At 43.9% G+C, this 24,005-nt stretch overlaps 1 protein-coding gene and 1 long non-coding RNA gene across 4 annotated transcripts in view; one reads left to right on the top strand and one right to left on the bottom strand.

Moving 5' to 3' along the window:
* The window catches only part of Itpr1 (inositol 1,4,5-trisphosphate receptor type 1), a 344,324-nt gene that overhangs the window by 32,985 nt on the left and 287,334 nt on the right, over window positions 1–24,005 (bottom strand). Inside the window, exons 53-58 of the mRNA XM_052719669.1 lie at window positions 20,052–20,174; window positions 13,294–13,469; window positions 8,234–8,398; window positions 3,358–3,553; window positions 1,573–1,665; window positions 280–419 (exon numbers count right to left, since the gene is read on the bottom strand). Coding sequence (XP_052575629.1) covers window positions 280–419; window positions 1,573–1,665; window positions 3,358–3,553; window positions 8,234–8,398; window positions 13,294–13,469; window positions 20,052–20,174 — 893 coding nt within the window. The remainder of the gene's footprint in view (window positions 1–279; window positions 420–1,572; window positions 1,666–3,357; window positions 3,554–8,233; window positions 8,399–13,293; window positions 13,470–20,051; window positions 20,175–24,005) is intronic.
* The window catches only part of LOC128098471 (uncharacterized), a 29,306-nt gene continuing 5,729 nt past the window's right edge, over window positions 429–24,005 (top strand). For 2 of the 3 annotated variants that reach the window (XR_008214267.1, XR_008214266.1), the window contains exons 1-2: window positions 429–750; window positions 1,961–2,038. This is a non-coding gene — a long non-coding RNA (uncharacterized LOC128098471). Of the gene's footprint in view, window positions 751–1,960; window positions 2,039–8,098; window positions 8,228–24,005 lie in introns of those variants that run through there. The other variant, XR_008214265.1, reaches the window with a different exon arrangement.

The raw sequence follows: 24,005 nt of genomic DNA, 5'->3' as shown, positions 1-24,005 counted from the left end.
AGGAAGGTTCTGTAAGTGTGTTGGTGTGGCCAGGTCTACTATTAAAGCAGACCTGTGTCAAGGGAGTGGGGAAACATGAAGCGGTCGTGGAGCCTTAACATGCTTTAGTGGGCATGTGTGGGGAGGGGAGGGACACTGACTAGCTTCTGCACAATGGCTTGTCACACTTCCAGCTCATCCTCCACACTGACAGTTTACACTCAGCATCACCACAGTGCACCCCCACTGCCCGCCCCCCGCGCACCCCTGTGCCCTTTCTTTCCCTTGGGATCCGTTTACCTCTTTGGATGGCTTCCTGAGCACATCTCCTACTCCACCCCCACTTCGCAGCCCGTGACTCAGAACAGTGACGATGCACATGAGCAGTGTCTCACACGTGTGCTCCTTATCCTGTTCCGTTTCTTCTGCAGGGAGCAGCTCTGTGAGCAGGGCGAGTCATAACACAGTTAAGACAGGAGGGGGAAAGAGATACTGCGATTCTACAATGATGTTTCCCAAAATGCCACCTCTCTCTAGCCGGCAGGCCCAAGAAATAAAACTAAGGAATTAAGGGTCAGACGTGTGCTGTCAGAATTCGAACAGCGCTCTTCCCACTACACAACCCTGCTAACTTCTCAAGCTACGTCAGTACCGCCCTTGCTCTACAGAGCTTCACACATCCCCTACTGTTTGAAGATGGTACACTGTAGTCCTCCCTGCAAACACAACAGCCTTTGGCCTAAACTAAGAAGAAGACGTCTTGCTTCTCAGGTGAGTGATCTGCCAGGTTCCCAGCTGCGCATGCTCCGAGGACAGCGGCATGGCCGGATCTCACAGTGGGACCACAGCATCCATGGCCACACATTAGAGCCCGTTTATCCCGCTTTGCAGTCTGCCCTGCCTGCTTCCTTCTCACTGCTCTGCTGAAACACAGACCTCTTTCTTATTCTGTCACTTTTATTTATTTATTTTGTACTACTGGAGACTGAATCCAGGTAGGACCTTCACACACGGTAAGCCAGTGCTCTCCCACTGAGGTGAATCACCAGCAGCACCTGATTGTAGCTTCTGGGCATCCTTTAACATTTCACCCATGCAGCTTGCCATAAGATCTATCGAGGGTCTTTCTGGAATCATCTCTTGCTGCTCCCCTTGCACATGGCCATTATCTCTTTGAATAAGTTTTACCATTAAGACTTTAGAATACCCCCTCCCTTCCTTTGCCTGAGAATCTTCCATTTTCGTTGTGGCGCCTTTACCTCAATACTCTGCTGGCTGCCTAGCCTCTAAATGGCATCCTTACTGAAGCAGCATTTGGTTCATGATCACTCATTTACCCGTCCCCCTCCGGCTCCATTGCTATTTCCCACAGAACCACATGGGCCTTGTCCACAGTGGGCACTCAAATCAGCAGCTTGTTTCTTTGCATGTGGTTTCCTGTTCTGTTCATCTCCCCCACTCTTCCAACTTTGCCCCTTCGCTGCTGGCCTCTCTCCGGAGCAGTATTTCTGTTTTAATCTGCTCCGACACCACCTCCCTCAGTCGCAGAAGGAGTAAGCTCTTCACCTGGGGCTAGCGGCTATGCGGTCCTACCTTCTTTGGGTGCAGGAGAGGTACAGTTCTCCCCCGTCTCCACCCTGCACACGTCAGAGTACAGGAAATCGCTTGCCAAGCTCTCGCCAGTTTCTGGGAAAGAGAAGGGAGTTTTGTGATGAACAATCTGGCAGCATATGGTTAAAATGTTTGAAGTCCCCAGTTCACGGCTGATTAAACAATCCTTTACATAAATAACACCCTCCAATACTGCATATAAATTCAAAGCACAGATGCAATTTACACTTTTATTTGGTGAGCTGGATGGGAAAAAAGCCAGAAATGTCAAGTTCTGTAGGCTTACTAACAGTATCACACTTAAATAGCACCTCTCTGACTTTAGAGATAAACAGCTGAAACTCTAAGAGAAATACTATTGCCTGTACAGATTCCGGCAAGATCTGGATCATGCCTGCACGGGAAGCAACGTGGGCAAGCATGGCACCCCGAGGCCCAGAACCCGAAGGTAGGTGACATTAAGTGGCACTTGATGTCAACCAAAGCCTGAAGTTCCACGTCAAGATACACAACTGAGGGAGAAGGCAGCCAGGCATGGTGCACCATGGTCGGTCTAGTTCGTCCCCAGGACTCAGACAGCCTGGCTACCTTTAACCAGGCGCCTTTCACTAAGTATTGGCAGCTATGCGGAGGAAGAACACCTAGGCATCGTTTAACTATTAATCATTGTTTTTCATTTGCAAATAGGAAGTCACTTTCAGTTTTGTTATACATACAGGAGCTCACTGTAAAACTTACACTTAAAAAAAAAAAGCCGCCGGGCGGTAGTGGCGCACACCTTTAATCCCAGCACTCGGGAGGCAGAGCCAGGCGGATCTCTGTGAGTTCGAGGCCAGCCTGGGCTACCAAGTGAGTCCCAGGAAAGGCGCAAAGCTACACAGAGAAACCCTGTCTCGAAAAACCAAAAAAAAAAAAAAAAAAAAAAGTCTTAGGGATAGCCACTGCTAGCAATGTGTGGGTCTGCCTACATTAAATATACAGTCAAGAACGGTGGGTATGCATGTAATCATAGCACTTGGGTGGGTAGAGGCAGGAAGGGAAGGAGCTCAAAGTCATCTTTGGCTACACAGTGTGTTCAAGGCCAGCCTGAGCAAGACAACATCCTGTCTCACAAAACTCCACACACAAAACAATATATAAATGTTTCAATTGAAAGTATGATCTTATTGTTGTTATTCCTGTGTTTTCTCATGTTATCAGTGTTTGTCCCTAAAGGTTTATGAAGATGTACCCTATGCATGGGGTACTCTACCTCACAGATGTGGGCCTCCGTCCAGTGGGATGCCCAGTTATATTAAGATTGCTCCCAACTTCGCACTGCAGTCCTGGATGTCTGCTTTTTTCCACACACTTAACAGGTTTTCCCCACAAGCATAAATTACCAGAAGTAGGTTCACTAAGTCAAGGGGATGCTTTTACTATATATAGTCAAAATGCTTTGTGAAAAAGTTGTGCTTGTTGAAAATATGGCATTAGTAAATTATTATTTTTGTGTGTGTGTTTTTGAGACAGAACCTTGCTACTATGTGGCCTAGGCTGGCCTCTAATTTGCACCAATCTCTCAGGATCAGAGTATGTACCAGCACACATGCATGGGGTAGTCACTGACCCTTACCACCCAGTATTTGGCATCCCCTTTGATATAACATGAGAATGACCTATATTCATACTTCATAGGGAGATATCTGTCTTCTAAGGTCATGCATTTACTCTAATCCAGTTATAATCCTGTTAGCATTTAAAAAGACGAGAGGATCCCAAACCCACCTGGAACAGCTGTTTCATTGGGCAGCCTGTCTACTTCCAAGATAAAATCATCCTTGAAGAACAGATAGCCCACTATTGAGAACAGGTAAACCAGGATCAGAGCCAGGACTGCTGTCAAGATGATGGACCGTCCATTGCGGGTGACACTCTTAATGACATTAAGCAAAGTCTCTTCTCGGTACACTAAATCAAAAAGCTTCAAAAAACAAGATGAGAGAACAATATTTAAGAAGCCTGTGTTTAGGTTTAGAGCGGCATCATTTACTCTCTTGGAAATTCAGAATCATTCTATAATTTTAACACATAACATGTTGCCTGTCTCCACAGTGAGAACTGAGATGGGAAAAATAAACATGGAAGAGAGGGTAGCAATCAGTACCAACTTCAAACAGCACACAAAACAGGTTAGAGGTTCCAGAAATAGAAATGGGAGTTTCACAGGACAAGGGGGAGGAAAGGAATGAGCGAATTGGCATCCATCTATCTAGAATCTAATTTCTGAGTTTATCCAAAGGGCCAGCTACTCTGGTACCTCCTCCGGGAAGGCCAGTGTCTAGTGGTGAAGCCAGGCATGTTACACGCTAGTGCAAATTGCAATATCTCTCAGCTGCTGAGGCTCACATTTTAGCTCAGCTACTGGTAGCCACTGGGTCTTGGGCTTTGTTCTGTTCCCAGCCCCAGCTTCGGTTTTCTCTTTTGTAGACTGGAGGATGGAGAGTTAATGTGAAGAGTAAACAAGCATCATATATAGAGCGCTTAGCACACAGGCATACTTATATGCTGTGCAAGTACTGTAAATGGCAGTCAACAACTTCCTATGAAGAGACTGGAGCAGAGTCACATAGTATGGTTGCAAGGATATCCACAGTGGAGACATACCAGGAAGCCTAACCCCTAAATCTCCTCCCCTAGTATAGGAGAGACCTCTGAAGGTCACACTGGGTTCATACATTGGGCCTGACCCCTAACTAATGGACATGCTCTCTTATGAGGAAGACAGGATCCTTGAACATCTATGTAGGCATTAGAGGATGACAGGTAGATTGTCTTAAGTACAGGTAACTATTTGGCTGGGAAGCAACTAGAAGAGCGCTCTGGAGTAACTCTTGGACTTAGAAACCTTTATTAGTATTTTTAAGATGTAGCCTTCCTATGTCCCCATGCTGGGAGCACTTTTTATCCTCCTGCCTCAGCTTCTTGATTGTCTAGGATTATAGGCACATGCTGTCAAGCCTGGCTGAAGGCCAGCTTTTAGGGTTTTGTTAATCAATGTGCCTCCGGTCCTCATGTCTAGACAGCCCTGAAAGGTTTAGTCTTCACTGTGGCTTTGGGTAACTGTGCACAGTGCAGTTAGTCATGGGGAAAGCACCTGGGCTCTTGACTCTGCTTCTGATTTACAACAAGATGCTGACTGAGCCTCTCAGGACCTCCGGCTCCTCATCTGTAAAATGAGTGCATGGAAATGGCTGGTCTCTCAATGTCTTCCACTTTAGGATTTTATAACTGAGGCCATTTTCTGGCCAATTAACTTTTCCCCCTGCCTAACTCCAATCTGTGTCCTGAAACTAGTCTCCTAGAGGGAACTGGGTAAAGTAGGAGCCTTAAAAGGAAGCAAGGAGGTAGCACTTAATCCACAAAAGATGAGAAAGACTGTCGCCGTTAACGTTGGTTAACTATTGTCTAGTGACTCAGTACTGAAGTACTAAGAGCATGTCACACGATGAACAAAGGGTACTTGTCTTCTGCGGGCAGGGGTCACAGAGACACAACAGATTAAACTAGAGAAGACTATTATGGTTTTATTTTTAATAATTTTGAATTTTAAACAATAAACACATACTCTTTATAAAAGAAAAACCTTCTTTTAATTAAACAAACAAAAATTGACCCGTGTTTACAGTAGAAAATTTAGAAAAGATAGAGTACAAAGGAAAAAAAAAACCCTAATAATTCCATCACCTGCAGACATCCACTCATGTTACTCCTTTGAAAAAAATGTAATGTATAGATACTAAAAAATATTGTAATAATGACATATAGCCACTATGAGACAACATTCAGGAACATTTCATGTGAAAATGATCTCCTACTAGTATATGGAAAAAATACACACAACATAGCCAATATAACTTTTTGAACAGTCAAGATGTTTTCAATTGTGTTATCACAATTGCTTTGGTGATGAGTATCTGTGGATATGCCTGTATACACACCTGCCTACTTATGGCTTTCTAATTTCCAGAAACAGAAACTCAGAGTTCCTATTGCCATTCAAGCATGCTGTATCAATTTATATTTAGTGAATAAGAATTTATAACCATTGTGTCCTCATGGCCACCAGACCAGGAATTATTATGATTTTTTAACCTTTCCTCAAGTGACAAGTGAAACTCAGAAAACCATGGATGTTTTAATGAGCTTGTCTAGGTTTAGCACTTAGGGAAGAACATATCTCCATGTTAAGTGACCATCTGGAGTCCTCACTCTGTCACCTGCCACTTATGGACTTTGTACACTGTCATCTCAGGTGTTAAGATTTTCTTAAGAATATAACTAGAAATGCAGGCTTGAGGCCAGGTCCAGACAGTCTGGGGGGGGGGGCATGGCACTTTAATGAGGCCAAGGGATCACTGTCCCTTTCTTCTCCCCTCCTGGGTTGTCTAAGATGAGGAGGCTCTGACTACCCAGGGGCCACTAGATTTCTCTGCTGGAAGTCTCTTGGTTTTACAGAAAACCCAGGTTTGTTTTGAACATGGGAGGTTTGCTTTCTCTGAGGGATAATTTGAACAGTTTCAGTATTATGTTTTGGGTTCTCATCAGACACATTCAGTATTTTTTTTTGGACAAGAAAAGGAGCTCACAGGCAAGCCAAGGCTCAGAGAACCCCTAGAAGCACACAGGATAAGCATTCATGATGATCTAGACTGACCCCACTGTGCTTTCATGATAGACAGGTGAGAGTTTGGAAAGCACAGATGTGAACTGCAGTATGAAACACTAGTTTAACAGAGGCACAGGCTTGTCCATGTTCTCAAGATGAATGAGCTTTGGACTTGGGGGACCAACTTACTATGTGATTTAGGGCAGAAGTTACCTAACTTTACTATGCCTCATAATCCTCAGTGAATTGAGGATATTGTCTCCCTCAAAAGTAGGGTGAGAGTGTGGGAGAAGTATGTACTTGCAAAGAGGAAGCAGCTACTGTCTTGTGGATGGGGAGGCTCTGAGGTAAGGAATGTTCATCTCATCCCACTCTGTCCCGTGCATTTAGGAAGGGCCCTGGCTGGCTCTGCAAATGACTCAAAAGACAAGGATGAAAATGAAGATAAGAAGAAGATAAAAGGAAACAAGATCAACAGAAGGGGGACCAGCAGGGAAAGCCACACTCCAGAAGGAGAGATGGCAATGGGTCAAAGGGGAGTCTGTCCCTTGGGAGAGACCCCCCCATGAGCAGGAACCAAAGAGAGGCCCCACTGATCTCTGTCACTCTACCCATGGCAGACAGGAGTTTGCTGGACTGCTGGATGTGGGTCTCCTGGACTCACAGGCTGAAACTCTGTCCAGGGATGTTGTTGCAGGACACAGAAAGGTTCCGGAATAGATACAGGGCTCTAAAGATTTCTAATGTGGAATGACCAAAATAGGCTACATAATGGCACTCACGAGTATATCCTGCAACCTCTTTGCCTAAAACCTCAAAGTATAGCCGGATAGATTCTGAAACTAGAGAAAATAATCCATTCTGTTTAGTCTGCCAACATCCACCACTAATGGATGAGCTAATCCTGGTGAATTCTTTATGATATTTTGCATGGGAGCAAGAAGAGAGGATGACAAAGATAGGAAGAGCCATCGTGTGGCTCTGCCTGTTCAGGGTGTGGCATGAACAGCTGCGTATGATCCAAACAGCATCCCTGCCAGGGGAACAGCCTTCTCACTTGTGAGGAAACTGAGGCCCAGACAAAAGCAAACAGCTCAGAAACCATAGAGCTAGCACTGCCTGAAAGGACTTTCCCCACCTGCCTTTTCTAAATCTCTTCCCTTCCTTTTCTTTCCCTTCCTTCCCTCCCTCCCTCCTTCCTTTTTTCCTCCCTTCCCTCCCTTCCTTCCTCCCTCCCTCCCTCCCTCCCTCCCTCCCTCCCTCCCTCCCTCCTTCCCTCCATCTCTTAAGCCAGTACTGAGGCCTTGAACATTTTTGAACTTCATATTTTTTTTTATTTCTTGTGTTTTCACAATAGGTCAAGTTTATGCTTCTTGCCATGCTATGTAGGTACAATGAAATTTCTTATCTCCAAACTCTATAGATCTAGGTTTCCTCTGAGTACAGGACAGGAAATCATTATTCGGTTTGTAACTTAATCTGCTCCCAAGAAAGGGGACAGAACCAATTCACAGACTGTCAAGGCCTTAACCACCTGGCTCCATGGGAACAAAATCACCTTTATCTAGCAAGCTCACTGTTATGGGTCTTGAGGCTTTGCATGTTACTCCTATTTTGGTCCTTACATGTTTGCATTGAGAGACAGATCCCAGGGGACTGTGGATGATAGCACCAAACATATCCATCTTGGCAAGTGCTATCTGAGTCAGAGAAACAGACACACATATAAAAACATCTGAGCCTCATGGCCATCCCTTCCATGAGTAGAAACTACAGATGTGCCACACACAGGACACAATGGGATTATGTACTGTCAGGTTCCCAGGAGCTGCCTTGATTCCTATGTCATTTTTCTCTCAGATCCTCCCAAGACTGGATGCAGTTGGGGCTTGATATGATAGGACCAGACACACTAGCTGCTATTAGAAGGTGGGGCCTGTGATAAGAGATGACACAGCTCTCCATGTGAGAAATACGTGAACACCTGACACTCACCAGCAAACTATAGAAGAACTCGTGTACGAAGAGGCCCATGGCACAGATCAGCAGGTACAGCAGATGATAGAGGAACTCCACATCCAGAACCATGGCTCGGTAGCCTCTGGTGAACGTCCCACAGTTGCCCACAAAGCTCATCAGGAAGATGATTTTATTGCAGACCTGAGAACAGATGGTGCAGGGAAGGGTCAGATGATGCCGACCATGCTCAGCTGTGCGTGAGAACCTGAGAGGGACTTTACCGCCGAGTGCCCGCCAAGCCCACTCACAACTGTCCTAATACTCTAAGTCATTCCATTCCTTTGCTTTTCAGGCATACTACAAGTCACACGGCAGTCAGATAATTTCATGTGCACCAGCAATCAAGCAGCACTTGTGTACGGCAAAAACAAAATTAACACGTACTGAAATGACGATTTTCGAAATGAACCATTTCTAACATTCTTATATGAGTCAGTCAAACACAGAAGTCGCCTCTATCCACGAACTCAGTGATCAGCATGATTACTGTGTATTGTCTAAGCCGGTTCCATTCCAGACGTTACAGAGGTGGAACTTAATGAGAAATGGACAATTCTTATCTTTTTTTTTTTTTTTTTTGCTGACATGTTCACAAGTAAGACAAACGTTTTCTTGAGAAACAACAACAAGGTTTGCCAGGATGAGCTCTTTCTCCTGGACTTCTTTCTGGGAAGGACTTCTGATCTTCCCATGGGGATCCACTCTTTCCAAGAAGCAGCTTCATCCTGGCCAATCACAATGTTCTATTCTTCTGGGTATGACGACTGTTCAAGGGTAGTTACATGACCAAATGAAGCCAATGAACCCCAGGGGCATTTCCCTGGGCTTATAGCAAAAGACAATTTTGTTTTTTCTACTTACCTTGTGACCTTGAAGGCATATGAGCTTGGGGCTGCTGGCCTCTTCTTACCGTACCACAGTTCATGAAACCACAGCAGTACAGAGGACACAGAGCCGAACCAAGGGACACAGGAACTAGACCCTGATGCCACTACCCAAGCCCCATATTCAGCTACACCTGAAGCCAGGCCCTTGATTTCTATGACAAAAGGAACCGATGCATTGCACCCTCTGCTTCAGCTAGCATGGGTTTCCTGACACCCACTAATGAAGGGACCCTGACTTATCTACTGGCTAATACATTTGTATTTGGGTAGAAACCCCGTGCCTGGAAGTCCATCTCTAGTACCATGTTAACAGAAAAGGCTGGGGAGAAAGCTCTTCGAATGCACTCAGGAGAACCGTCTTCCTCCACCCCAGCTCCCTTGGCACCAGGCGCACAGATACTCTGCCAGCTAATCTGTAGCCAGTGTAAGTGAGCTCCCTGACAATCAGATAAGGGAGGACGTCAGCACACACACAACCTCTGGCTTTCTCAAGCAGGCTCAACGTACAATAGGCCAGGTTTGCCCTGAGTTCTAACCCTGTGGGTAAGAGTCCTTCACAGGGTAGCAAAGCATGGCTGACTCTGGATGGAGTTTTAGAGGGGGGTTTGGAGAGACGAGGGACAATCATAATCCAGTTCATGTCACAGAACCTCCAACATACCCCCGTTTTAAACATCTGAAGAGGCCGACAATCCACATCACCCCACTCACTCTTCTCTTTAACTTTCTCACTGCTTCCCCAGCAAGTATCTCCTCTTCATGGACTCAGCCCATTGCCCTACTCCACATTCACTCTGCTTGACCAGCTTTTTTTTTTTTTTTTTTTTCTTTTCTTTCCGAGACAGGGTTTCTCTGTGTAGTTTTGGTGCCTGTCCTGGATCTCGCTCTGTAGACCAGGCTGGTCTCGAACTCACAAAGATCCGCCTGGCTCTGCCTCCTGAGTGCTGGGACTAAAGGCATGCGCCACCACCGCCCGGCTGCTTGGCCAGCTTTTGATCTAGCTTCCCCTCCAACTCCAAGGGATTCTGCCCGTATATATCACATCTTTGCTTATGCTCTGAGCGCATCTATCTGAGCTTCCTTCAGCACAAGACTCATCACCTTGTCCTAACCTTAACCTTGGTGCTCTACCTTTTTGATATCACCCTAGCCTCTTCCCCCAGCCTTCTTCTGTCTGTTCAGCTACTCTTCCTTCTCCCATATAGTATAGGTGGTGTCTCTTGCTTAAAAAAAATTTTTTTTAAAAACAAACCTCTAAGTGGTTATTTATGATAGCTGTCCTGGCCTCCACAGCTAATGCTTACAAATGGTAATTAACTGTCTAACTTGAGGATTCCTTGCAAGTGGTTTGTGTTAAAGATGTCTGTTGGAACGATTCAAGGACAGAGCAAAAAGAACTAGACAGTATACGGCAGACAATTTCTGCAGTCCATCCATCTGTCAGTCCATCCATCCATTCATCATCTGATCATCTTAAACTTCTCACTGCATACAACACCCATGCCCCCCTTTCCAGAACTGACTGTCTTTGCCACTGTGCTCTGGGATTTAAAAATGTCAGCGCTAACATTAATGGCATGTCTTGTCATCTCGAGCATGTCAAATGAACAATGTGAATGCAGTTTCACCTTAAAAACTCGACTGTTGCATCATTTCATTGTAGATGGTGGTCGCAGTCTTCGCCCAGTCACCGTGACTGGAAATTCATAGTTAAATTTCTCCTTTTTAGGTGAGGCGGATGGCTTGTTGTTAAAGTGCTTCCTATGTAAGCCTGAATTTGATCTCCAGAATCCATGTAAAAAAAAAAATCCTTGTGTGGTGGTGTGTGCTTGTTATTTCAGTGCTGGGGAGGCAGAGACAGGCAGGTCCATGGCGCTAGCCAGCCTAACCAAATCAGCAAGCCTTAAGCCTGTGAGAGACATTGTCTCAAATGAGGAGGATGGATCCTGAGGAATGTTGACATTTGGCTTCCATATGCACCGGCACACACATATCTACACACACGAACACCCCCACCCCCACCCCAAGACTCAGGTGGTTTGAATGAGAGCAGCCCACAAAGGCCCATTATGTTTGAATCCTGAACTGCAGTGGGTAGACTGGGAAGGCTTAGGAAGTGTGTCTCAGGGCAGGGGATGGGAGTGGGAGAGGATTTGAGAGTTCCAAAGACTAGGGCCATTCCCGCTTGGCCTTCTCTGCCTCCCTCCTCCTTGGGGATCAATTTGTGAGCTCTCAGCAGTTCCTGCTGCCATACCTTTGCTCTGCCATCAATGGACTCCAACTTTCTGAAGTCCTAAGCCCAATTAAAGGCTTTATAAGTTGCCTTAGTTATAGTGTTTTGTCACAGCAGCAGAAAAGCAACTAATACACATAATAAATCTGTCCCTTTTATTGCCCACCCAATCAAGGCCACAATGCTTCTCTTGCTTGAAGAAAAAGACCTTGCCATAGTTTGTTAAGGATATGGCTCTGCCTTTTTGCCTACCCTGTGATGTTATTTCCTTCACTCCTGTGACATCTGTACCTTGTTTCTTATGTCTACACTATGACTCAGCCTTACCACACCTGATCAAAAGCACCGCCAGAGCCCCAAAAGGCCTCCCTGCCTACAGTACCTCCCACCCCAGTCTACAGAACACGGATGAATGAATTTTCTAGAATGCCTTTGTACAAATCACCTTGGTTCCAAACACCGCAAGCACTTCCTACCAAGGTGAACAGAGTCTCCCAGCATTTATTCCATATAAAATTATTCCCAACTGACACATCTACAAAACTATGGATTAAAGCATTTTGGAAACACGTCTGTGCAGGTTCTCTTCCTCAAAGATTCATGACCATTTCTGTAGGTCTCTGACAAATCTTAAAAATCACAACACCTTTTATTTTGCTGAACCCAGTACTTCCTGTATGGATTTTGCCATTGAACCCTTTTTTTAAATTTCACACCTAACATTTCCCACCATGGATTGATGTTTTAGAAATAGATGGAGACCTGGAAGATGAGGTCCTAGATGGATTTCTCCTAGAGCTCAGTGTCCCAGGGTTAGTCTCCACCCAAAACACAGGCCTCCAGTCTGTTGCTCCACTTCGGTCTAAGAGGCCTAAAATAAGCAAGATGCTTTTCTGAGTCTGGCACTTCCTGGCCTCACCTTTCCTATTCTTTAAGGCACAGCTTCACAGGGTGTGGTGGCAGACACCTGTAATCTTATCACTCTGAAGACTGAGGCAGGACGATCATGAGTTTAAGGCCAGCACGGGCTATGTACTGAATTTAAGACCAGCCTGGGCTACATAGACTAACCCTGGCTACACAGCAAGATTGTCTCAAAACTGAAAGCAAATCAACAAAACACAATTTCAATCCTGATGCTTTCTCTGAGTTTATCTTGCCAGAATCCTGCTGCTCTTGCTGTATGAACCCCCAGACATGGTTATGTATTACCCTTATTTTTCTGACCTTCCGTGATTTGTACAGCCACCTCAGCTTTCTTATATGCTTAGAACAGAAACCCAAACCAAAGGAAGGTGCTTTTAGATTCCCATGATCCCTTTCATGTCTGAATTTTCTCTTTTCCTCCACCAACAGCCCTGTGCTAACTACAGCCTTCCCTCAGCCGCCACCACTTCCTAAGGACCCTTGGAATCCCTTCAACTATAATGACCACATTCCCATGTGTTCCACTGACACCTAATAGCGATCCTGAATTCTCTTCTTCTCTCCCCACTTCCTCTGTCTGTTTTTTTTTTTTTTTTGAACAGCTCCTATAACCTCTCCCCTCTTTCCTAGGTGAGCCTTTGAGAAGTGAGCTCTATGTTAATATTTGATCATTTGACTTACTGGCTAAAAACCTATGGCCCAAACAAACCTTTGGCCTGACTGGTCAAACCAACTTGAACTTCCTTTGCTGCTACTATTACTGTCTAGCTCCTGAGAGGGCTACTTCCAAGGAAAGAGCTTGTTGAGGCCCAGATGATGCCCTTGGAGACTCAATTTACCCTGAAGAGATCAAAGGAAGATGCCAATCTAACAACATTTTTTTTTTTTTTTCTGGATTGAAAACACAGGCCAAGATGCTCAGGACCAAATGGAAAACATTCCTATTAACTCACAAACAAGAACTGCGCTATAAAGCGATTCATACTTACATTGAAAGCTCCCAGCAGAAACAGTGTAGGTTGTAACCCAACTGAAAATATCAATCGTAGGATTGTGGAAGCAATTAAGGCCCGAATGCCATGGGGCTTGGGCAGAGCAATGACGATTGCCAGAGAGATGAGCATGGCTGTCCACAGGAGGCCTGACCAGTGTGGCTCTAACGTTCCTGGAAAGACAAAACAGAGTTCTTTGGAATTTGTGCTTTCATGGAATCTAGGTGACAGCTGAAGGCAGGTCTGACGACATTTTCTTCAGTCACCTCTCTAAACTATGTTGTTCTGATTTTCACTTCAAATTCTCAAAGTTTCAATGTTTTTAGGCTTCCAAGGCATCATACATGTCCCTTCTGCCTGGAAAATTCTCTGCTCCTCCTGTGTCTCTTGGGTTTAGTTGAGATATTACCAATTTTGGTAAGTCATTCCTACTCAGAAAGAGCAAGCAATGTGTTCTCCTCCCCATGCTTCCTGGTCATTCCTGTAGGCCTGGTATGCTAAGGCAGCTCTCTATCCACCAAGCTACATTCCTGGCTCAAATGCTGCTCATTTCTTTTGTTTTCTTTCTTTCTTTCCTTCCTTTTTAAAGATTTAGTTATTTTTATGTGCACTGGTATTTTGCCTGCATGTATGTATGTCTGTGTGAGGGTATCAAATTACTTGGTGCTGGATTATAGACAGTTGTAAACTGCTATGTGGGTTCTGGGAATTGAACCCGAGTCCTCTGGAAGAGCAGTCAGCACGATCCCGAGCCCCAAATGCTGCTATTTTCTAACCATCATTTTATTTGTCTGTCAGTCTTTGGTCTAGACTCCAAGTTTCTTGAGAAAAGAACCTGGCACAGAGGAGAGACCAGATACTTATTCAACAAATAAAAATGATCCACGGGTCATAATTCACTTCTGGGGATGGAGAGACTGGAAGCCTTTGCTTGCTTTCTATTAAAAATATGCAAAGGAAAACTACAGATACCATGGCTGAACTTGATTTCCGCAAGGGAAGGGGGAAGGCAACTTCTGGCTCTTGGGCATCATCTCCGGTTAGATTACCCCTGCAGTCAACGAGCTTCTACCAGTTTTTGTCATCTCTTGCTATTTCAGGTTCTATTTAGAGTGTCCCACGAGATGTCTTGGTTACATAACACGAGCCAACATGGCTAAAAATACAGTTCTGTAAAACACTCATTAAAAAAAAAGAAAACACCCCTATTGCAAATGCTGTCACATTTTGAGTCTCCCTCGGATGTAAACAAGCAGTGCCACATGATTCAGGACACTTATGTAAAGGAGATTTTCCTCTTTAGAATGGCCAGCCGTACAGCACAGCCCAAGAAGAGGTAACTAAGCAGGTGGCTGCTCTTTTTCCAGCTCAGTTCCATCCGCCCAGAGGCATTTTCTCTTCAACAACTGTCCCCCTAGAGCCAGCCACTTGCCTTTTCTCACTTTCGGTATCCTTGAGAAGGAAAAACTGGTTAAAAACGGGCACAAAGTGGGCAGTTCAGATCTCCAGGATCCATGTTAATGTTGGGTGGGTGTGGCTCTCCTGTAAACCCAGTGAGTGGGAGGTGGAGACAGGGAATCCGCCCAGCAAGCTCGCTGGGTAGACAAGCCAGGCTCAAGTGAGAGACCTTGCCTCAATATACAAAGTGGAGAATGATCAAGGAAGACGTGCAATGTTAATCTTGGGCCCCTACACACATACATATACACATGTGCTCACACATGTGACCACACATACCACATACACAGAAAATTTAAAAAAATAAAAGAAAAAGAAATAGGCACAAAGGCACGTAAGGTTTATGCAAACTCAAAATGTGGGTTCTGGGGGCATATGTGCCATTTTGTGCACATTTCACAACTGTCACACATCATATTCTCTCTCCTGTTCTTATCAATTATCATTTATCTCAGCCCCCTTTCTCAACCTATGGGGTTGGTGCAGTATCTCTACTTTAAAGGTAATCCAGTTTTATGTATTTTCTCCAAAATGATATAGCAAATGGCTAGAAGTTACATGCTTCTAATGTTAATAGTCTTTAGCTACTATTAAAAAAAATTCACTGTAAGCACAGATCAAGAATTTTGGCAGTTTATAGTTACATGACCATCATAGGATGTTGTCACCACAATCAAGACACAGAGTGTGCTTACCCTGACAAACATGAGCACCCTGACAGATTTCCTGGAGCTCTCTGCAGTTTACGTGCTGCCCATCCCTACCCCGAGGCTACCATGAGTGTGTTTTCTGTTACTATAATCTTGCGTTTCTCATGAAAATGGAGAAAGAATTATATAAGTAGGTAGTCTTTTGTGTATGACTAATTAGAGTTTAAGAATCAGGCTGGTTACTCCTACTTCACTGTTTTTATTGCTGAGTTACTATGGATGTACCACAATTTATTTATTCACTCAATAATGAATGGATATTTGTGGTCATCCCAGTGTGGAAATATTCAGAATGATGCTACTAGAACATTCAAGTGCTAACCTTGGAGTGGAATTGATGCTGTTGTTTCTTTTGCATAAACACAGGGAAGTAGACTGTTGGCTCTTATGTATAATGTGCAACTTTGTGAGACACTGCCATATTGCTTTCCAAAGAGATTGCACCTTTTTGCCTTTCATTAGCCCTTGAATGTTGACAGTCTTTTGTAGAAATATATCACTGTTGTTCTAATTTGTAATTTCCTGACAACTCACGATGTGGGCTATCTTTTCATGTACCTATTGGTCATTCTTAGATCTTCTTTTGTTATTTATTTGAACAAATACCTTGCCTATTCTTTTACTAGGGCATTCTTTCTATTACAGTGTTTTATGTGTTCATATTCTGCATAAAAGTCCTGATATATTCAGATATATTCTTTGGAAATATTTTCTCCCATTCTCTGACTTACCTTTCATTTTCATAAATGTTTAAAACCATTTAAAACATATTGCTTACTTTTCCTTCCTTCCTTCCTTCCTTCCTTCCTTCCTTCCTTCCTTCCTTCCTTCCTTCCTTCCTTCCTTCCTTTTCTTTTTTTCCCAAAGGCAAGGTCACTATGTTGCTCTGGCTGGCCTAAAACATTTTGGCTTGAACTCACAGAGATCTGCCTGACTCTGCCTTCCATATGCTGGGATTAAAAAGTAAGCCTGGCTTTCAATAGATTCTTAATGTCTTAACCATAAATGTGGCTAGTACAACACTTGTACCCAAGTCCTGAAGAGGCCAATGTAAGAACTTGCTCTCTTCTCCCTATTAACATGGTACTGAAAACTAGTGCTAGACTCCAAGAGACTTGATCTAGAAAGAAATCTTGGAGGCAGCTGGAGAAATGTGAATTTGGACTATTATAGGATTTACTGTTAGTTTTATTACATATGATAATGGCATGGTGGTTATATATATTTTAAAATATGCTTATAAGTTAGAGGCACACTGAAATATTTATGGTCAAAACAACAAAATGTCTAAACTTCTCTAAAATGTTTCAAAAATACAGCAGGGGGCTAGAGGAAACAAGTTTAGCAAAATGCTAATTGTTCAAGCTGGGCTGATGTACATGGCAGTTTGTCATGCTGTTCCTTCCACTCACAGTAAGTTAAAATATTCCAATCATTAGAAAGTTTAAGGAGCCACACTCTCTATACTTGAGCCATGGTGGCATGCTCACAGACTAAGCAGTATCTGACTCTGTACTAGTACTGTGCTTCCTATGTGTGGCTTAGCAGGCTTGGGAGATAGATGCTTTTGAAAAGGAGCTTTTAAGGCCACAGCTGCCCTTGGCTGCTAAGGTCTCATAAGCCACAGAACCACAACACTGTACAAAATAAGGTCATTATGCTCATCTAAGGGGTATATTTTAGTAATCCTGTTTTTAGGATGCAAGAAATTGTGATGTAAACATACATAGAAAATTTTATTTTGGAAATGCTGGAGATCAAATACTGGCCTTGGTCATGCTTGGCAAACATCCTACTACTGAGCTGCACCTACAGAGTCTAATATATACTAATCTCACATGAGCATTTTGGGTTTAACAAACCACATCTATTTTCTGAGCAGTATGAATACAACCGTTTTCCTAAAAACAGTTGGTGTTTAGCACAGAAAATTCCCATGGCACGTGTTACAAATGGAAGAATTCACTCTGATGGTGAACTGCTGTTTCCAAGGTAACATCAGTCTCCATACCATGAAAGGGGATTTGTAGGTTGAATCAGCCTCCTTTTATTCCCAGGATCTCTGATACTGCTTTCCAGTTAATCCATTGGCATGAAGTTCTAAATCCATGACTCATAATCAGACAAGGAAACCTTGTCTCCTTCAGGCTAATGAAGGTGGTAAAATACCCAGAGTGTACCACCATAGAGTTGGGAGGATCTCAACCATCACCTCATTCAAGGAGTCTCAGATTTGACTGTTAAGGGTTCAGGCTTCTACAACTATTTTGTAAGAACCTTCTAGGCATTTCTGAAGCCACACCAAAGCCTCAGCATCCTGACTATGTGTCAGCATCTAGTAATATAGGGAATATCATGGAGTAACCAAAGAGGCCTATACAGAGTCATATGACCAGTGGCCAACAAACCCCTGTCTAGAATTCCACAGTATGAAGGCTAATACTGAAGCATGGGGGGTGTCAACTCACTCACTGTCCCCAGACACTGACCTGGATGCTGGCACCAACAACCAGTGAAGAAAACAGTTGGGTGAATCATTAAAATCTGTTTGAAATATCAGATTTAGAGGGATGGAGGGCACATAAAAGCACATGCAAAGAAAAGGCTCGGTAATCTCCTGGGATGAGCACAGTAACTTCTCTGAGTTGGAAGGAGACCTGGGAAATCATCAATGGAGGTCTGTACTGACTCCCTTACAGCTCTTACCTCCACGGATTAACATCTTGGTTAAGGGAGACACCTCCCCAGAGGAAAACTGTAGCCCTGTGTTCCAATCAAATCTTTTCAAACATAAACACTCATGTTGCTTAATTCAGCATTTAAAGAAAAAAATGCCACTAGGCCTTTTAGATCATGCTTTAGGGGAGGAGTGACCCTTTAAATGATGCCTTCAAAAGAAAACAGAAAAGTTAAGTCCTTGAAAGGGTATGTAGCATTATACAACATGTCATCACTTTAAAGTCGTTCCTTAAATACACTTTTATTGTGCATATGCTGCTTAAATCTACAACTATAATATTCAGCTCAAATATTCTCAGTGTTTTTCTGGGTCTGACTTGGGGCTTCTTTATCCCATTAAGTTTCATACAGGATGCTGGTGGCAGGTTGCTTTACCTAAAGGCAAAGTGGTATGCCAAAAAGCTCTGATGAAAAATTTAGCTAAAAACTGGACCTCCCTGGAGACTGGGATGCATGGGACTGGGAGCATGGCTCCACGCTAGAGCATTTGCCAAGCATGTATGAGGCCTTGGATTGCATCCTTAATGTGGTGAGAAGAAAGAGGATGTGAATCTCTAATAGAAGAGGAACATTTCCCCATAAGGCCAGGGCCTCTCAGATACCAGTTATCAAGCTGAGGGTCCCCCAGTAGAAAAATGTTGTCCTGTTTGCCTTTTCTCATCAAAACATGTAGAGGGCTCATGCGGATGACTGGAAGGAGGTGGTGGGTGGGGGAAATCCATGAATGGTAGCAGGCAGCTCTCCACAGTCTAAACATTCAAGGAGTACTGGCCACAGTCTCAAGACCTGCCTCACCCCTGACTTGCAAAAGGGAAAGTAGATTCCAGAGGTTTCTTACAGTCTTTAGTCTGAAAACCATTCCAGAAGTGTGGTATGGGAAAACATACAGTGGATTGATTACAAAATGTCTATGCTGTAAGATCAGCTCTCCCACTAACTAGCTTGGCACACTGTCTCTCTCAACTTCTCAGACACATGCTTTCCCCATATGTAAGACATGGGGCTTTAGACAATTTCTGACAGGCTCCATAGCTTCTCTTCTTCTTCTTCTTCTTTTTTTTTTAAACACTATTTTAAGTTTGATTTAAAGCCAAATCTTGGTTAAAAGCTACTATTTCCTCTTATCTGAAAATGGGTAACTAGGGTCCTAAATGGCATCAATGGTTTCAGCGATAGAAGTTAGGACCCAGGTCATAGCCTTCCTGCTGTCACCAGCTGTTTCCTTGAAACTAAAGATACTGAGCCAGGCATGGTAGAGTATACTTGTGTGCTGGCTAGTTTTATGTCAATGTGACCCAAGCTAGAATCATTTGGGAAGAGGGAACCATCTCTGACTGTGTGCACAGAATTAGAATTCTCAGACTTTAGGGTATTTTTTTCCTTCTGTTTATAAATACGATTTTAATAATATTTTATTTTTAACCTGGAGGCCAGTGGGATTACCTAGTATTTAATTTACTTAAGAAAAGAATATCTCAACATGTAGTACAAGTCTGTGTTTCTCCCCAAAAGTTCTGTTAGCAAAATCAAAAAAATAGGCTGAGCAAGCCAAGAGGAGCAAGACAGTAGGCAGCACCCTTCCATGGCCTCTGCTTCATTCGGTTCCTGCCTCCAGGTTCCTGCCCTGACTTCCTTTGATGTTGGATTGTCATGTGAAAGTGCAAGCTGACATAAACCTTTCCTCTCCAAGTTGCTTTTGGTCATACTGTTTTGTCCCAGCAATAGAAATCTTCACTAAGACAGCCTGTCACCAGAAGGCTGAAGAGGAGAGGAGCATCCTGGGTTCCAGGCTAGCTTGTACTATACAGCAAGACTGTGCCTCTAAAGAATAAAAAAAGATACGGTTACCTCCCCGCACTCCTTTAAATGGGTAGAAAAATGCCACCAGCAGGTTCATTAGGACGGCCAGGTTGAAGGAAATGCTGCTCCAGAAAGACATGTTTCGGGCACACCAGTACAAGACAGGCTGGGCTGTGGAAACAAACGAAGTCTGTGAGGTTGTTGATGATGACAAGTCAGAGTGCTAGAGCTTGGCATGGCCCTTCCTCCTCCTAGACGCCCACAAGTCCACTTTTGTTCCCAGTTTGGACCACAACAGTAAGAGCGATAACTTGTTTCAAAGCTGGCACACAGTGACATGACATCGGGTCACTGGAGAACTCACTAACAGAAGATGCATTGGGGTACAAGGAAGAAGAGAAGGGCAAAGGCTGGGCCAGCTCAAGGTCCTGCATGCCCCAGTCAGCTCCACCAGTTATGGAATCCGAGGGTTATCCAGAGTTCACACACTGTGATTCTGGTTCTCCCCAGACCTCCAGGACCACATGAGATGCTCAGAGAGACCCAAGAATTCAATTAGCCTTTTAGAAATGTCAGGGAGACAGAACACTCAGAGTTGGCCCAGTTGAGCCTCTGACTGGGCCTGGTACCATTTTCTTGGCTTAAAACACTCCATTAATTCCCCAGTGCAGGACAGTTATCCCTTTCTCCCCACTGAGTCAAATGCCATTTCCCTCCAATGGTACAGTTGATCTCAAAACCAAGGAACTGGGGACAGCAGGTGGCTGACCATGGTCAGCGGCAGAGTTCACATTTCCAAAGGCTCCAGGAGAGAAAGGGTATGTGATAAAGCTATCACAAAGGGGCAGGGGACACTTGGCACATTGCCACCTTCCTAAGCCATTGCTTCTGACTGATGATTCTACGCCACAGAAGTCATAGAAGGAACTGAAGTGGCCATGGTGGGGACAGCTTCCACAAGATAGTTCTCATTAGACATCACGCCCCTCCAGGATCTCTATCGTGAACCACCTCCCTACCAATGAAATCTTCATTTAACTTTAGGACAGCAGCCAATGACAAATCCAATGACCCTATAATGATGCCTGCAATGGCAGCCAAGCCTCTGGAAACTTCCATGCAAAGAAAGTTATGGAACAATTAAAGAGGTCTCTGTGTAATTTAGTAATTGTTGATATCATGTTGGAACTTGGTCACAGGCAATGTTTCAAAACTGTTGAGTTACAGAGCTATGAGCAATCATCTAGTTTGAAATTCTTCATTTTGAAAAATAAGAGAAACCAATGCCCAGAAATTGGAGGAAGTATTGGCGAATTCATTTCCCCAAATTAGTGATCATCTGGAGCCAGTGAAAGGGGTAAAGACAGATGGCCAATGTCACCCTTCAGTAGAGCTGACTGACTCCAGTCAACTTCCAGGTAGCAATTTAATATTTCGTAAATTAACTGCTGAAACAAAAAGAATATACTTTTTGAGACAGGGTCTCTCATGTAGTCTAGGCTAGCCTCAAACCAGTTCTGCAGCTTAGGATGTCCTCAAACTTTATTCTCCTGCCTCTTCTTCACTATAGTTGTGCGCCACTATGCCTAGTTTTATATGGTGCTGAGGATCAAACCCAGGGCTTCATGCATGTTATGCAAGCACTGAATAACTGAGCCACATCCTTACTCTGCTGAAGCAAACTAGAAATGAGAATTCATCTGGTCTGTCTGTAATAGCCTGTAATAGCCATTGGCACTTCTTTGGGGACTGATGTCCACTTCTGATATACATAAAAAAAAAATAGGAGAAGAACTGGAGAGATTAATGGCAGAAAGCTGATAACTGCTGAATTTGAGTGATGGGTTCAGGGAAACTGACAGCATTCTTATGTATTCATCAAGAGCTCATAAGAAGTCCAGGAAGAATATAAGAAGCTAGTAGAAATCTGTGACGGTCCATGGAAGCCAGAATTCCCTGCATGGGAATATGTCCCCTTCAGTACAACTGCAATAAATGGCCTTTAACTAGGGCATATAGTTTACGAATATATCTAATTTCCCAAAGCTAACATTTTATACTCTCATTTTGATTCTGAACAAATAAATAATCAGTCTTGTAGCTCAAACAGTTATTTATCCAGGTGCAAGGAGACGGTTAAAGACCTACAAGATCTTTACACTTCCCATGGTACATGGAGCTATGTCCCATCCTTTTCCAAACCTTTCCCCCACTTCCCTTAACCCACATACTTTGCTTCTATATCCCAACCTGATGGTAGCTCCCACGAACACACTGTTCAGCTTCCATGCACCCCCTCCCCCTGTTGTGATATAGACACATGCCTCCAGTTTTGCTATAACTCTTTCTTTGATGGAACACCCTAAGGGGGCAGCTAACTATTGTCCTGAGTATGGCTGTATCAGTGCTGTGCTTCTAATACATGAAAGGTACTGCAGGGGCTGGCATGAGGTTTCACAGAGCAGATCATAAAAACTCTGTGGCTTTCTCCTCACACTCACGCTTCAATCATTTACTCTAAGGAAAGCAACTGTTGTGTCATGAGGACACGGGAGACTCCTGGAAAGGTCTATGTGCAGAAGAAAGGAATCTCCTGATCCCAGAGCTGCTAGAGAGCACTGAGGAGTGTACTCATCCAGTGCTCAGATGACAACAGTCCTGGATGGCATCTCAGTGGCAACCTAATGAAAGACACTAAGCCGTAACTATCCAGCTAAGCTACTCTCAAATTCTTGACCAGGAAACTACAGGAAAATGAGTAGTTGTTGTTTTAAGCCACTGTGTTTTGGGAATGATTAAAGCAATCAATAGACCTTCTATGGTAAGCAAAATGATGCCCAATCAAATGTCCCAAACCTGAATCTTCAGCTTGTGAATGTGTTATGTTATGTGACAAGAGAGACTTACAAAATCTTTTAAGTGAAAGGAGGAGGCAGAAGACCCAGAGGGATACAGCCTGGAAAAGGCTCTCCTCGGCATCGCTGGCTTGAAGATGGAGAAAGGCTCATAACCCAGAAATACAGGCAGCTTTTAGGAGTCTTAAAACGCTGGAGGAACACATGAACACATCCTACCCATACCTGGAGTTTTAACTCTGTGAGAACCTCACCAGACTTCTGCTTCCACATAGTACACGTACGCTGTTGTAAGCACTGGGGTTTGTGGCAGTGTGTTATAGCAGCAGTAGGCAATGGATCATACCCGACCCCCGACCCTGCACCCCATCTTTTAGGCTGTGTTGGCCTCCCCTGCTAGATGTCACCACCATCGCTCTTCTTTCAAGTCTGTATTTCCCATACTTCTGTAACCTGTCATTGCTTGATTATAGCCCTGGTCGTAATCAGCTTTGTATTGTAGCCACTTAAAAATATGCTTGTGCTGTCTGTCTCCTTACAGCTCGTTAGTTCCCACAGGAAGAAATATGCACACTGCTAAAACCCCCACTGCATCCTGCACTGTGTTTGCTTTTACTAAGGACTGTAATTTAGCCAGATTGATACACTTGCCGCACAACAGCAGGAAGGTAGAAGGCCAGCACCCAAGACAGCCAAAGCTATTGAAATAACCGCATCCAGGGCATGTCTTGGTCACACTCCTTCCTGGTTATTTGTTTTAAAGAAACTGGGCTTTTCTGGATGACTTGAGACTCCACACAAACAGCATTTCCCACCTCTAATGTGATGAGCATGAGGGACAATTCCCAGCAAGAAAGGGTCAGCATAAGCAACTTTATCTGAGCCTCTTCTTGCTCTGTCTTCCAGTTACCACAGCCTAGAATCTTCTCTTCACCAGACATGATCTTCAGATGGCAGAAAGGGATGGCCCAAGAAGAACGTGTACACACAGAAGGGTGTGTGTGTTTGTGTGTGTGTGTGTGTGTGTGTTTCAAGAATAAAGCAGGAAAGGGCTTGTGGTGAGAAATTCTTAAAGAAGACAAAACTCATTTCTTCTAAAAAGGATTTATTTATCTTTATTTTATGTGTATGAGTATTTATGTTGCAT

The sequence above is a fragment of the Peromyscus californicus genome, unplaced genomic scaffold (genome assembly GCF_007827085.1).
Source record: "Peromyscus californicus insignis strain IS unplaced genomic scaffold, ASM782708v3 Scaffold_6__1_contigs__length_162567912, whole genome shotgun sequence".
NCBI lineage: Eukaryota > Metazoa > Chordata > Mammalia > Rodentia > Cricetidae > Peromyscus > Peromyscus californicus.
This window is presented reverse-complemented; position numbering and strand designations above follow the sequence as displayed.